The sequence below is a fragment of the Crocodylus siamensis genome, chromosome 3 (assembly GCF_052110815.1).
Source record: "Crocodylus siamensis isolate JL-2025a chromosome 3, ASM5211081v1, whole genome shotgun sequence".
NCBI classification, from domain to species: Eukaryota; Metazoa; Chordata; order Crocodylia; family Crocodylidae; genus Crocodylus; species Crocodylus siamensis.
The window spans coordinates 223886192-223902506 of NC_143397.1; the positions used below are offsets into that span (position 1 = coordinate 223886192).

Genomic DNA, 16315 nt, shown 5'->3' on the forward strand with positions numbered 1-16315 from the left:
GGCCAGAGGGGAGGGGGGGGGCAGGGAGCGTCCTCCCTGGCAGCCCCAGGGGAAGGAGCTTCCTGCTTCTGCAGAAAGAGTGGGGATCAGAGCTCACAAAGAGCCCAGGATGCTGTAACAGTTGAGTGGAGACCTACACTATTAAAGGGGCAAGGGGCAATTTTCAACATTTATGTTATGTTATAGCCTGGGGGCTTAGGTTTATGGAAGTCCCATTTGTACCCATGGGGCACCTGATAGCTTTGAGCACTGCCAGGGCAAGCTCAAGGCTATAGTCAGTACTAAGCTCAGATCCGGCATAGTGCAAAGCAAGGGCCAAGGGCCCAGTGCCAGAGAAGGCACAGGGCCCTAGGGGCCCATCAGACAGGGGCCAGGGGCCCAGTGACCAAAGGCACAAATAAGAGTTAGAGCCTCAAAAGCAAATAGGTAATGCACTGCTATGCAGAGCAGCCAGGTTCTGCAGTCATCTTGCTACCTATGCAAGCAGAAAACTGAATGCACTGCAACTGCTGCATTTGGAACAGGGCCTCATGCCTAATCTTAGGAATTCACCTTCCCTCAGTGTACCCAGAGGTCTTCCACTAACATGAAGCAGGTTCTATATAGATGCACGTACATGTTTTGGAAATATATTTCATTATACACAATTTCAAAGGCTAAATCCCAGAGAGACGAGGAGCAGGCTCCTGAGGATGTTCCTTTCCTCAGTTATTTATCTAACTCTGGTTACTAAGATTTGCAGAGTAAAACATTTTATAAAAAAAAAAGGAGATACTTAACAAAACTACTGTGCGCTTATCAGCTCTGGTGGTCTTAATGATTTGGCAGCTTTAAAGAGTAAAATAAATTCACTTCTAGTGGACACCTGCTCCTCCTCTAGGCTGTGCAGAGGGGTAACACAATATAGCTGAGAAATCAAGAAACTCCTGTGGATAGAAAGGAACAGCTGGCTCCATTGCATTGTCCTCATGGCCACAGATGCCACAGAAAACACAGGGAGTAACAGTGGCATTCTGGGGCTCCAGTAGTTTGCAGCAGCAGCTACTGTATCACCTGTTTTCAAAACTCCACTCCAGCCTGCCCTCACAGTGGGTGTCCACAGCTCCACACAGCTCTTAGGACAACACCTATGTGTTGAAGAAAAAAATTGTGGTTCGTTTCTCGGGAGGTGGAAAAAAAAACTTTCAGCTTCAGACACACTTTATTAGTAATACAAAAGGTATATATTTGCAAATAGGGTCAGAGGGAGAAGACAAAAGATCAAGTCCCTCTGCCCCCGAGCATAATCATTAGCAGGCTTTTATCCCCTCTCTCCTGACCACGTGTGCAGAAGAAGGAATTTTTACAACTCATTTCCGGTTCATACAAACATATATGTAAACATGTCGCTTCATACGTCCCATGTGCATTATAATTAACTACTTAAGTATGCGGGGCGGGTAGGCTTAATATGCATTAGTCTATCACGCGTGCGTGGATGGGATTCAGGATTACTCAAGGTTCATCCTAAAGGCAAAAAATGGCATTTGCTCTTATCTTAGCCTTAGGAATTTGGGGTCATAAAAGAAAGTGTGATTTAGTGTGACAAAGAGATAGTAAATTTGCAGGACAGAAAGGGAGTGATGGCTTAGTACAAAGGGCCTTTTGGTGACTTTTCCCTTCAATTTCCACCCCCCCTTTCCCTCTCCCATTAAGGAGACAAGGATGGGTAGCAGCTGTGTGTTTTTTTTTTTTTTTTCCTAAATCTGCTATTGATAATGCATTTTTAATAATATTTCTAACAACATCCCCCCTCGAGATGCTTTCTGATCTTTACTTCATTCGGGCATATCAAGATAATTACGAGGAATTTTTCTGAGGACCATGACCTTTGCAGCAGTCCCTCTAAAATATGGATGACCTAAGATCCACAGACAGCAAACCCTCCCTACCATGACAGAATGACTGCACAACACTGGGAGTGTTATCAGTAGCTTCATAACACAAGCTGTGTAGAAAGACGCAGGTTCCTCCTATGACAGAATGAGTGCTGAAGACACACAAGTTTTACTGTGCCTTTTTCATTTCAATTATTCCACGGTTTGCAATAAAAACAAAGAAATGGTAAATCAAAGGCATTTCCTTCCCCATTTCTTCTGAAGTCTGTCTGATATGTCTAGGACCATGTTTTAAATAGTTTTAGCAAAACGGTTTTAAGTGTTTTACACACTACTGGGACAAGGAGGAAGGGATAACTATAACAAGACTTCGGTATCTCACAGGCTCTGTGAACTCAGGAGAGCCAAGCAAATACATACATAAAACCAGGGCATGTTTTGTACTAAAAATCAAGCAACTTAAATGTATAATTTTAACTTTAGAACAATGCTTTAAAATTCACATGATGCTAAGTCAGTGACTATCCAAGCAAAAAATGCTGTTGGAATAACCCAAACAGATCAGATTCAGGCTGTGATATGTTAATGGTTGCAACCACAGCTAAATTCAGCACTCTCAGTTCTCTTTTTAAAATCACAGAATAGGTATAGTACATAGGGCAGACATATAAAGTTCCCCTCAATGCCCCACCAGACCAAGCAGGCCCATTTCTAGGAGAGCATGTAATTTTTTTTCTATGCCAATTACACTTATGGCCTCTAGGCTGAGACTGAACAAGGGCAGCGAAGAATGCAGGGGCTCACAATTATGTTGTCAGTTTTTGTGATTAGGACATTTGTTCACCAGAAACTAGGCTGGCATGACTGATTTCACACAACTCAGATGGTAACTGCTTTGTCACTGACAGTGACTGCTGTGCCCAACCTTCCAGTGAAAGGAGTCTGCCTGAGCTACTGATGTCCTTCTCTGCCAATCAACTCAAGTGCTTGCAGCTTTGGAGCAACAGGAATGAAAACATACAAAAGCAATTTTATAAAGTGCTAAACGAACTGCTCTTATATTTTATTCTCCAAAATAGAGCACCCCTCAGGAAAATGAAGCCATCTATTTGCAAAAGAGTGAACACAAAAGTCCACCAAAAAGTTAAATCCATGGAGTGAAATTAAACTATTGCTGTTATTTCTTCCACATCAAATATTACAAAGTGACATTTCAAAGTTATCCTTCAGTTTTCTCTTATATTGAACAAGTAATTATCTTTAATATAAACAACTAAAATATACAGACAAGCATATATACATATACACACATACATACTACATTATACTACAGATCACCAGCAGTGCTTATGCAGCAGTCACTGGACAGGGACTGATAGTCGAAAGTATCCTTTTTTTTTCCCCATCTATATACCGAAAATTCTATTGTTTAAATGTTTCACCTAAACAAGTTATTCTGAAGATACCTACCAGCACAACATTGGAGGTATCTATAGGAAGGGTTAAAGTATTATTTCTGTGGTAGGTCAAGGGTGAAAAACCCAAAAGACATGCCATGCCCAGTAATGTTATAAAACATTACAGAAGAAAACTGAATACCCAGTAGAGAAACACAATAAAGAAGAGGCAGATTCAGTATTTCCAATTCTGATGTTGGTTATCACCCCAAAACAATCAATGATTACTGCCACTGTAAGTCTGCTTACTCTTAAGGCACTCAAACGAGTAGCAGCATTTGCACTGAACACAGAAATAGGTTACCATTTTAACACTGGAGCATACATTCTTCCCCACTGTCTTTTTACTTACTTACCAAGCCACCCAATTTACATCATCTTCAAAATATGTCTTATATGAAGGCTATGTGTCCCAGAATGCTTATTGTTACCATGGGTAGACCAGGTTTCCACCTCAAGTCAGAAAGCTCTTTTAACGTAGATCCGAAGTTAATGAGGAAATTAAATAGATTTTCTTACCGAAGATCAGATTTTGTAACCCACTAAACACATACCTATTCCCAAAATCTTTCATTGATTAAATAATTTTGAAGCCAAACAGCAGGAAGAACTACTAATCTAGATTCCTAGTTTACATTTTTAAATTATCAAAATGGAACATATTAAAATGGGGTATTACCTCATTGGGTTTAAGATTAAAACTGTAATGTGAAGCATAGCAAGCTGCATCCTTGTTTTTGTTTAGCTATTCTTGTAAATCACTTCTGCAGCCCCTCAAAAAAGGTTGTCAATTTTTGAAAAATTGAAAGGTTGTTCAGTTTGTTACCCAGGAATCAAGCAGGCTCCTTAGAAAGAGCATCTCTTTAAAAAGCTAGGTAAGTTTAAAAAGGACATTTCATGAAAAAAAGAAAATACATTTACTCTATAGATTATACACATGCTGCTCAGGAAATTACAGTGTGTTCAAATGTAAATTTATAAACTTTATACAAGTAGGTGACATAAAACTATTCCAGAAGACTCAACACCAACTTAGGGATAAGAAATACAGAAATCGTCACAAGAAATGAGATGGGGACTGGGAAGCAAAGTCACTGTCAGTTTGTTCAGATGCTCTCCCTGAAGAGATATTAAAAATCTGCATCCAAAGTGAACACGTTGTCTGTAGTCTCTGCCATTACAGCAAAGCGCTGATACTCTGAAACTCGCTTCTCAAAGAAGTTGGTCTTTCCTTCCAGTGAAATATTCTCCATGAAATCAAAAGGGTTTTCTGCGTAAAAGAACTAGGGAAAGCAAATTTTGTTATTCTGGAATTCACAAAATGACAACGCATATACAACCTCCTCAGGGAATAATCTGCAAAGCAGCCAATTACAGCTACTCCCACTTTTGGTAGGAGTAAAGCCAGAATTTACTAATTTCTTGGGTTGGTTTCTCTCTCTTCACCCCACCAACCCTTGCTACTGGCACTCACGAAGGAAGCACAAGATGTCATATGAAACCCAAGCAAACCTGTTAATATGCATACAGCATTCACTCTAGGAGGCCATGTAATAAACTTCACTTTTAACCCATTAAAACAGTATGTATATCATATATACCAGGGATACACAGCTACTTGTTTAACATTGCTTCCCTTCCCTTCCCCATGACCTGGCACAGCAGAGAGCAGAGGAGCCATGTGGGGATCTCCTCATCACTGCTCACCCCACGCTGCCCCGACAATGTGCCTCATTGCATGTGGGGCTGCAGTGAGGGCAGCAACGTGGGGCTGTGTTCCTCAAAGCAGTGGTAGGCACACTGCCTGGGCAGCTGGGGGTGGGGGAGCTTGGAGCAGCAAGGAGAACCTCGTGTAGCCCCACTGTTCCCAGCCACACTGGGTTATGCCTGCAGAGCAGGGGAGGTCTCAGGGTGGAAGCCTGTGCCCACAGTCTGCCCCATGCACAGATCTGGGGGTGCAGGTCCTCCCTGCCCCCCAGGAACATGCAAGGCAGCAGGGAGATGGCTCTCCCTCTCCCCACAACAAGCCACCTGCAGTCCCATCCTGCTCCCCACTGGGGCCCTGCAAGCCCCACCTGGCTGGGTAGCAGCTCCCTCCCTACAGGGGCCTCAATCCCCCTCTCCCTCCCACTGAGCTGCTGGAATTGTCCTGCAGGCTGCCTGGAGCCATATGCATGTCCATGCACATGGCACCCCTGTCTCACCATCTTCCTCCTGCTCCCTCCCAGTTCCCTGAAGGCTGAAACTCTGCCAGCCTGCATGGAGATCACTGCAAAACAGCAAAATCTGCAGGTTTCTTTGGTAAAATGAGAAATCCACATTTGCCTCTGGTAAAAGGTAAAATCCATTGATTACTGCTTTTCTGGTGGCCAAACAATGTTGTAACCAAACACTGCACGAATTTAAACGAGTATGTTCTCTAATAGATCAGCTATGTAATGATGAAACGATGTTAACTGGGACAACATAAAATGAGGAGTACCTGTACATATACATACCATTTACAGACAAGGTATATTGATGAATGATTTTCTACCGGACACTGTCTGCACCAGTGTACAAGTAGCATAACTCATCTCTAAACAACCCTCACCAACTTATTTCTCACCTGTTCATTTTTTGTTACTTTAAAGAATGCCCAAATTCCCCTAAAGTAATCACTTATTACAGCAAATGATTTACTCTTGGGTTACCAGAAGACTTAATTATCCTCATGCAATTAATATAAATGTTTGGTTCCACAAAGATATTAAAAAAATCCTAGTCCTACTTAGATTATATCTATGTTGTTCTGGTACATCTGAATGCAACACGCCATTCCTAGTTTAAAATCCATATAGTAGCTGTAGGGAAACAACAGCCAGAAAAAAATGCTGAAATTGCCCTTACTTCTTTAAAAAATTAAATACCAACATTGTTTTTTGTGATAAACAGCTGAAAGCATGACTCTACAGCATTAAATGTGACTGACCCCCACGCACACAGCAACATTCCAGACACCCAGTATACCATATACCATATGCCATTTCTCTCTAGTTTCTCACCTTTGAGAACCCAAGTTCTACAAGTAATCGGTCTGCCACAAATTCAATGTATTGTTTCATCAACGTGCAGTTCATTCCAATCAGACCTACTGGTAAAGCCTCTGTTGAAAACTCCTGGAAATTAAAATACAATGGTGACATTTAGAGAAGGGACAATGCAACTTAAGAAAGAAAATAACACTCATCAATGGTAATTCAATTTGCAATGCTCCTATTAAATCAGACTCCAAGGCTGTTTACTGCTCAAATAACCTACATCACTGAAAACTCAGCTAGTCTCTCCTGTTCTCATTAGCTCCTTGCACTTGCCTAAATTTTCTTCACACATTGTTTGTAAAGAGACAGCATCTTCACAGATGTTTTCATTATGGGATAGTAAGCCCATTATAGATCAATAAGGTTGATCAAAAAAATCTGCCATCCAGTTCACTAAGAATTGGATCAGACCCTGTAGGTCAGAACGCAAAACTAAATAGGCCTAGAAGCCCGATGCATCCATTATGGAATGAAGCATAATCTTACAGTCAACTGGTTGTGTCACTGTGGGGACTACCCACCAACAGTTAAGCCATTAGAGCAGCATTTGTCACTACAATTAAGAGGGGCAGGGGCACTTTTAATTTTCCAAAAAAGAGTACCAGGTAAAATCACAGCACAAAGGGAGTCTATAAGAGTAATATTAAACTGCTACTGAAATGAAGTACATTGGTGCACAAACATACTGCCAAAGCAACAGTAACTGCACAGCAACAGGAACTAGAACAAAAACATCCCTTCCTTGATGAGCATATGGCCCAAGCATGTGCAGGTAACAGCTTTAGCAGCTACTGATCATCACTTGACTAGTCCCGACAAGAATTGCCTTTGCCCTTTCATTTCAGTGACAAGAAGGGGTATTAAGAGTGGCAGGAGAAAGCTGCTAGAACTGATCACTAGTCCATAATTGTAGCCTGTCATTTTTTGTAATTCTAATGATGCTACGGTCGGGTCTTGGCATGTGAAAATGTTCTTGCTCTCCATGCCATTGCTCTGCCCAGTCTTACCTGCTCAATTTCAACTGCATTAACAATGATCTCCTTGACCCTCTCTTCTGAAGGCCTGTTCACTAAATAGTGGAACATTAGGCAAGCAAAGTCACAATGGAGACCCTGGAATAGTAAAAGAATAAAAAAAATTATTTCTTCCTTTGCCTTGTAATTTGTTAATAATCGCACTGATAACCATCTCTCTTGCAGGTCTTAAGCTTTCTAACTTCCTGCTTTATGGTGCTGTTGACACAACTGCATTTATCATACCATTAAAAGGTATTACTGTTAACTGGGCAAAAACATAAACAGTATTTAAAAGCCACTGCAAAATGTCTTCCTGAGAGAAAGAAAAGGCATGCGACTCTCTCCACCTTATGCATACTTAAATATTTTGAGATATACCTTTACTATTATAGCTTCATAGTTTGTAGGGTTGGAAGGGACCTGAGCAGATCATCAAGTCCGACCCCCTGCCATGGCAGGAAAGAGTACTTGGGTCAAACAACCCCAGCAAGGTGTTCATCTAACCTCCTCTTAAAGACCCCCAGGATAGGAGCCAGCACCACTTTGGTTGGAAGTTGGTTCCAGATCCTAGCCGCCCTGACTGTGAAGTAGCACCTACTGATGTCTAATCTGAATTTACCCTCCACCAGCTTGTGACCATTATTTCTAGTCACTCCTGGTAGTGTACAGGGGAACAGGAATTCCCCCAATGCCTGTTGGTCCCCTCTGACTAGTTTGTAACAGGCCACTAGATCCCCCCTCAGCCTTCTCTTGTGGGCACTAGATCCACAAGAGTATCTTAAAAGGATACTGTATTAAACCAGGTTTTTGATACTGTATAAAACCAAGTTTGGTTCTACACTCCTGTTAAAAAAGCCTCTGCAGACCTACATTAACATCAGATGCATTAAAAGTATGCACCTGTGAATTTAAGTGGGGTACACTCGTGATTCTGTGATGCACTGCATGAGTGTGTTTAATTGGCAGATTTTCCTCCTCTCTTTTACTCACAGAGCTTGCAGAAGAAGAGGCCAGTTTAACAAAAACAAGCTCATTACCAATATCAGATTTACAGCAATCAAACACAATAAGCTGTTAGCCTACAGAACTCACTGCCCAAAATTCATACATGTGAAGAGCTTAAAGCCAGAAAAAAACATCCAGTCACCCAGTCTAACGACATTCACAGCACAGGGATTTCACAGTATAACCTCAGGTTGAGCCCCAGAACTCATATCTGGTTTAAAAGTAACATTCAGAAAGTCATCCAGTCTTGATGTGACATCATCAATATGGAGAATCCACCATTTCTCTTTGCAGTTTGAAGCTGATTAACCACTGCAATGCTCTTGCAAATGTGTGCCTGATTTCCAGTTTTAATTTCCTTTAGTAACTAATAAGTAATATTTCCTTCATGAAGGTACTTCCCTATTGGAACCCAGGTAACCACCAAGATTTTAACAGCAATAAACTTAAAAAAAGATTGGATAGAATATGCATCATGAGACTATCCAATAGCAAGGATTAAAATAAATCAAACCACCAAGAGTTTTAGGAAGGGTTAAAAAATCCTCATGCTCAGGGCATAAGCCACTCATGGCTGAGTGGGGGTTAAGAAGCAGCATTCCTTGAGAAAGTTTGCTTCTTCACTGCCTGCTGTAAAGCTTCTTGCCTATTCCTTTGATTCAGTTGTCACAGACCTGTTTGCTAAAGAAGATACTGGACTAGGCTGATTAATTGTGGCAATTCCAGGGTTGCTTTAGCTGACATTTAAATAGGGCTTGGGGAGTTAGTTATTTTTTAAAGTGTGAAGCTATATCTTAAAAGGAAATGGGTAAAGAGTCTTTCTCCAATAATACTCCATTTGTGTTGCCCACAATTTAAATCAGAGGTGGGCAATTATTTCAGCTGGAGGGCTGCTGAACAAGTTTTGGTGAGCTGTCAAGGGCCACAGGGATGGGCCCACCCCTTGAAAGCTGCTCCAATCAGTCACCATCTTGGCACCAGAAGTCCCGCCCCTAACCCCTGACCTCTGCTGGCAGAAGTCTCTCTCCTTTCCCCTGGAAGTACACCTTTTAGGAATGGGATTTGCCGTCTTGGAACCCGGGCGGGGGGGGGGGGGAGGAGGGGATCAAATTCTATACTAAAAATTAAATGTTCACAATAACATATTTTGATTTTATTTTTAAAAAATATTTTTGTCTTGATTTGCATGCATTTGTGTTGTGTAGAGAGGTGATTGCATAATAGCTCAAAATTAAGTCTTACTCTTATATATTGGGGGTGTGGAGGGATGTGGGGAGAATGGGTGGGTGTGGTTAGGTGGGTGGGGATGGGATTTGTGGGGGGCTGTGGATGTGTGTATATGTGGGGTGTGCGGGTATGTGTGGATGTGGGTGGGTGGGCATGGGGGGGTTGCAAGGATGTATGGGTGTTTATGTGGACGGGTATGGGGTTTGTAGGGGGCTGTGGGATGTGTGAAGGGGGAAGGTGGCTGGGGAGGTGTGTGGCTGCATGTGCATGCATGTAGCAGTGAGCAGGGCTCCCCCCAGAGGTGAATGGGTGTGTGTGGGGGAGTGTGCAATTTGTGGGGGGGTCTGGCGGAGGGTGTGTGTGTGGGTGCAGTGTTTGTGGGGTGTGTGATTGTGTGTAGGGGAGAGTTTCAGGGTATGGGGGCCTGTGCATGGGAGCCCCCTGCATGCACCCCCTTGACCCAGTCAGCACCTGCCCCTGCCCTGCAACAGCCTGAGCCCGTTCACCCTGTGGCACCTCCCAGCCACCACCAACTGCGCACAGCCCTCCCTGCGCCTGCTCTGCACTGGCCAGCCATGGCACATCCTGTCAATCCCTGGGCACACTGTGAGACTGCGGTAGCTCCGTGGCTGGATTGTCTTTTTAGGCAGCCCAGGTGGTGGCAGCTCCTTCTGGTTGCTGCTGCCACTGGCCCCTGCCCTGGAGTATTGGCAGGGACCAACGCACACAGCCCTGACCCTACACACTCCGCGACTGCTCTGGACTTGCCTGTGGCTGCTGGGCATAAACTGTCGCTCAGCATGGGGAAAAAGTGTCCCTTCCCTCTCACTGCTGCCAGGCAGTTCTTGTTGCAGCCACCCAGAGCCCACACCATGCCAGATAGCTCTGCATCTCTGCCATTGTCACTGCTGTCCTGTGGCTGCTCTGTACAGTCACAGCTACCCCACTGGGTAGCTCAGAGGCAGCAGTGACAAAAGTGGAGATGCAGGGCAGCCTGGCATGGCACAGGCTCTGGGCGGCCACAGCAAGAACTACCTGGCAGCAGCTATGGGAAAGAGCCAGTTTTCCCCTCCACCAAGCAACAGTTTCTGCCTGGCAGTCACCCCTGCTGCTCAGCCCGAATGGATGAGTCCAGAGCAGGCACAGAGCACACCGGGTCAGACCTGCACATGTGGGTCCCCACAGGACTGAGGCCAGCAGTGGTGGCAGCTGGAAGAAGCCACTGCCACCTGGGTTGCCTAGAAAGGCAGTCCAGCTGCAGAACTGCCCCAGCCCCACTGCATGCCCAGGGAGCAGCAGGGCACGCTATGGCTGGGCAGCACCTGGACCAGGTGGGACCAAGGGACTTGCTGCGGGCCGGACAAAGCCCCTCCATGGGCCAGGTCCAGCCCATAGGCTGTTTTTTGCCCACCCCAATTTAATTATATACATTACAGAACAACCCAGAGTGTGGTTTTCTATACAGGATTTTATTTTAATCCCTGGTTTTCTGTTGCTCCTGTTGTAAAAATATGTTTTGTGCACAGTACTCTTACTACAATTAAAAATATAAACAAAAACACACTTTCTTCAAATTAGGTCACTCTAAATTGAACAGGTTAACTACTTTTTCGGTGTTGAGGAGCACCTCAGTTGGACCTACTACATTTGGAACATCCTACATCACATTAAATTTTAAATAAATTTTCCATAAAATATTGGCTGAAGAACCAAGTACAGGTTTTCCCTGCAGAAAGGAATGTGACAACACCTACTAAGAGAAAAGACTAGAAGCTGTTTGGTGGTACACTGTATATTTTATAACTCGACAAACCATGAAAGCTGCCTGTAGGTTGGTCTGACCCTTGCTTTATTTTCCATTTGTATTATGTACTTCAGTAGACACCTTCAGCTTTTTATCATGTGAAATGTCTTCTAAGTTAAAGTAACTGTGCATTAGTGGCTATTTCCTTATGAAGGAATTATTTCCATTCTCAGACCAACTCTAATTGGTTCAAGTATTACAATGCTGAGTTTACAAAATAAATCTGTCCTTCAGATTTTCATTACATATCATTTTCTAGTAGCACCATGAACTGTGGTGCGTCTTGTAGACAGGCCACATCCCAGGGGAGCAGACACCAATTTCCAGGGAGCGTTCCAAAGGATGGTGAGAAGAGAATGTGAAGGAGGGAAAGGTGCATGTCACAACACTGACTGGTGTACAAGAGATGCTAGCAGGGAATAAAGTTTCTTCTGTTCACACTGAACTGGGATTTTGCTTCTCTCATTCTTTCTTTCCCTTTGAAGCTGATTGTAGCTCAGTGATTCTCAGACAGGGTGCCCCAGCACCCTGGGGTACCCTGAGATCCTTTCAAGAGTTCTACACAACGTTAGCACTAGAGGTGCACCAATACATCGGTCCATATTGTGCTTGCATCGATAAAAGGAAAATTGACATTATTGGCAATTGTCTTTTTTGGCTGATAATGTCACCGATAAATGCCATGTGCGTGCGCACAGCAGCAGCATGTAGAGAGCCAAGAGTGCAGCCCAGCAACTTGGAGAGCAGTGTCTGGCTGGTAAGTCTGTTGGAGGGGAGGGAAGTGGGGGCAAATTGTGGACCCCATGGTGAGGGAGGGAACGGGGCTGGAGTAGGTGCTGCCCAGCCAGGGTGGGGTGGGGCACGGGACTGAGTTGCGAGCAGCTTGTCTCACACCGGGGGGGGCCAGTTCCAGCTTCTATGCACACCCCTGGGGGAGGCATGGGGGCATGTGCCCCACCCCCTGGATCTCTGCACGGGGCAAAGACAGGCTGCTGCTACGGGCTGGGGTGGCACTGGGCAGGCAGTTGTGGCGCTGGGAGGAGGGGTTCAGGTGGGGGCTATACCCAGCCCTCCCCTGCCAGAAAGAGCCTGGCACTGCCCCCCGACCCCAGTTTGCAAAGGCAGCCTACCCTTGCCCCGCACATAGATCCAAGGGCACCCCTCCCTCCACCCCCAAGGGTGCACGCAGTCGCCAGAGCTGCACATCCCCACCCCATGACCCCTGGATATGCTACTCAAGGCTCCGTCCTGCACCCTGTCCTGCCACGGCTGGGCAGCACCTGCCCCTCCCCCGCTCCCTCCCTCACTGTGGGGGCCTCAATCTGCCTCTCTGCCCCTCCAGACTTACCAGTTGGATGCTTCTCTCCAAACTGCTGGGCTGCATATCAGGAATCAGATTGGTATCGGCCGATATGGTTCATTAATAACTGACCACCGGTATTGGCCCAAAAAATCTTTATCAGTGCACCCCTACTTAGCCCTGTTAAGTTTACAAACATCACTATTCACAAGGTAAGCCCACAGATTTCAAATAGGAATCCATAGCGTCAAAAGCATTCTGACTTATTATCGTCTTTCTGAGTTTTTTGCAACAGAAAAATAGATCTGTTACTTAAGTGAAAATTAAGAGATGGCATATGCACAGGGGGCCCCTTAAGTCTGAAAAGGCTGAGAACCACTGCTGTGCTGAACAGCTTTACCTGGGATGTCAAGTATTCTTGTTGGGGAACACACTGGTACTTCAATTCCCCTTAACCATTTAATTGCCACCTAGTGCAGTGGTCTCCAACCTTTTTAAGGTGAAGATCACTGTTTGAAGTAAAGGGCAAACCAGAATCTACTGTGCTCCCTCCCCCCACCCTGCCCAGCATGTCAGTCTGGTGTGGGGGGAGGGCCAGGTTGAGGCCCCTCACAGTGAGGGAGGGGGTGGGGCAGGGGTGAGGGAGGCCCAGCCCAGGCTGAGCAAGGGTCAGAGCTCCCACCGGTACACACACCCCAACGGAGGCTTGGGGGCACATGCTCCCCCCAGTCTGTGCATGTGGCCAGGTGGCTACTGCTGCACTTTGGGCTTTGCACCCTCAGCCCCAATAGAGGCCTGGGGGCCACGTGCTCCCCCATGATGTGTGTGGAGCCAGGCAGCTGCCGCTGTGCATTAGGCTTTGTGCCCCAAGCCATGCTGCAGCTCGAGGCGCAAAGCCCAAAACACAGCGGCAGCTGCCTGGCCCCATGCACAGATTGGGGAGAGCATGTGCCCCCTGGGCCTCTATCGGGGTGCATGCAGCGGCAGCAGCCGCCCCTCATGCACCTAGATGAGCCACCCAGGCTCTGACTCTCCCTGGCCAGGGCCCCACTCATTTGGTGGCAAGGGGTGTGGAGGGGGATCATCCCACAGCACCATGGGGCGTGGCTCAGCAAAGCCACATGCATCCTGCCACCTGTACATCCAACCGCTTCCAGATTGCGTCTTGGCCACTCCCCACATGTCACACTGCTTCTGATCACAGAGCCTCTGACAGTCTATCTCAGTCTGGGGGGACTAGCCACCCCAGACTGAGATCAGTTGTTAGGGGCTCCCCAATCAACCTCCACAATCTATCAGTGGTTGGTGACCACTGATCTAGTGCTAACTAACTTCAATCTGTTTCCCACCTCTGAACTCTTCTTTTAAATATAGTTTGGAAAGGGCTTTCTTCTACACAGGATCTCACTCCTTCTGCAGCTTAGTATCATTATATCCAACTGGACTCCAGGATTACCATGCTTCCTAGGCCTATGGTAGAAGGAAGGATGCCCATCTGTGCAGAGGACATGCTTCTCCTGTGCTGTCACCAAACTACACATGAAAGAATGACTAAAACCCTACAAAGAGGCTAAAAGTGTGGAGGGGATGCTATAGATGTGTGACAGAGTTGGGAGAGGCAGGGGAACCACCAACTCTCCTCTAACCAGGATGCAGACCAGCTCCAGAGCCACTGTGATGCACAGGCTGAGCATCACAGAAATAATACAGAAATAAGACCTGTGCTTTCTCCCTACCTCTCCAACCCTGAAAGCATCAAAAGAGCTTTGTCATAGTTAGTAACTCATTCCACTTCACTGCTGGATTCCCTTTCCCTCATGGCCATGTGCTCTCCTCACCTGCTTAAATGATTTCTCCCCTTCCTCTCCTCTTTCTCCTTGGCACTTGCCACTGTCCTCCCCAGCTTCCTTCCATCCCTGCAGTCAGAGGTGGGCCTCTGCCTGACAGTTACTGGTAGGACTTGAGGCATACGAGGGCAATAACTCAGCACAAACAAGGGACACCATCCAGGTAAAATTCTGCTGCTCCCTGCTGGCCTGGCGATTCACTTTCTGGTGCCACATTATGACACTTAACAAGCTCAGAACATGTGTAATGCTCTATGTATTACCTCGTCTCTGCTAATGAGCTCATTGGAGAAAGTCAGTCCAGGCATCAGGCCTCTCTTCTTCAGCCAAAATATGGCAGCAAAAGATCCTGAGAAGAAAATTCCTTCCACTGCAGCAAAGGCAACCACTCTCTCCCCTGTTGAATACAACACACTTGTAGTTAGACACGGTCCAGATGTGCTGTTTGTTGCAACAAAAACATCCAGACAGCAAATCACACTAATCATCCACATTAACACACCCTTGCAATGCAGCCACATACACGCTATACAAGGTAACAGGAAACACAGTCAATGCCTATTTAAAGCAACACCGTGTAAGAGCAACATCTCACCTAGACGTATTTTCTTATTGTACATTCAGGTGACACTTCCTAGTACAGCAACCACCACTGAGGAATAATACAGTACACAAGCACAGACATGTTGCTACTTCCAGACATTAACTGGATAGGATATCCTAATTAAATTCTCACTACAGTTTCAATCACCCAAAGCAGGCAGGACATCAGGTATACTACCTGCTCCTCCCAAGAGAAGGAGAGATGGTCTGTGATATGGACAAGATTCAGTTCTGGATTTCTTAGAGGTCTTTGGCTTCTGCATTTCAAGTTCTGGTAGAAGGGGGGAAATATTTTACTGCCTAACAGGGGCAAGGCAAGAGGCAGTTCACTCAGATTAAAAAAGAACTTTGCATTCATATTGCATATTCCATCTGAGGAAGCTGCAGCATTTCCACACATAACACTGGAAAAACAGCTTACAATTTTCAGTGTCTGCAAATGTAAGCGTGCGTTTTCTTCTAGGTTGCCAGATCTCCTCCAGCGGGCTTTTGAGGGAAGGGGAAGACAAGGGCGGAGGAAACATCAGACTGCCAAACCAAGCAACACCCATAAGTACAGCCCAGCCTAGGCCGACGAGCAGAACATATACACAGGTAAGCGACAGGGGCCAGGGTAATGCTGAAAGTAGAGGGCCAGTGCACACATCCACAGGAGGCCTCAAATGCCCCTACACAAATGCTCATAGTATGGGAAACAAGCAAGAGGAACTTACCCTACTGCTAGCTGACACCAACCCGGACATAGTGGGGATCACTGAAATGTGGTGGGACCCAACACATGACTGGGCAGTGAATATCAAGGGCTATAGGCTGTACAGGAGGGATAGGACAGGAAGGAAAGGTGGGGGCATGGCACTCTACATTAAGGAGGAATACACATCCTCATCAATTGGCAAAGAATCAGAGGAGGGGCACTCTGAAGTGCTCTGGGTTAGAATACAAAGCAGTCGCGGGGGAAGAGATTTAATGGTGGGTGTCTACTACAGACCACCCAACCAAGGGGAAGAGCTAGACCAGGAATTCTTAAGTCAGCTCACAGAGGTAGTTAGGTCAAAGGATGTGGTCATCATGGGGGACATCTGCTGGGAAGAGCAGTCAG

General features: G+C 45.7%; 1 protein-coding gene across 1 annotated transcript in view; it reads right to left on the reverse strand.

Annotated features, from left to right (window-relative positions):
• Positions 1 to 1201: 1201 nt before the first annotated feature.
• RRM2B (ribonucleotide reductase regulatory TP53 inducible subunit M2B) overlaps positions 1202 to 16315 on the reverse strand; it is a 39803-nt gene continuing 24689 nt past the window's right edge. The window contains exons 6-9 of the mRNA XM_090040452.1: positions 14877 to 15010; positions 7422 to 7526; positions 6379 to 6492; positions 1202 to 4617 (exon numbers count right to left, since the gene is read on the reverse strand). Coding sequence (XP_089896578.1) covers positions 4465 to 4617; positions 6379 to 6492; positions 7422 to 7526; positions 14877 to 15010 — 506 coding nt within the window. The 3' untranslated portion in view covers positions 1202 to 4464. The remainder of the gene's footprint in view (positions 4618 to 6378; positions 6493 to 7421; positions 7527 to 14876; positions 15011 to 16315) is intronic.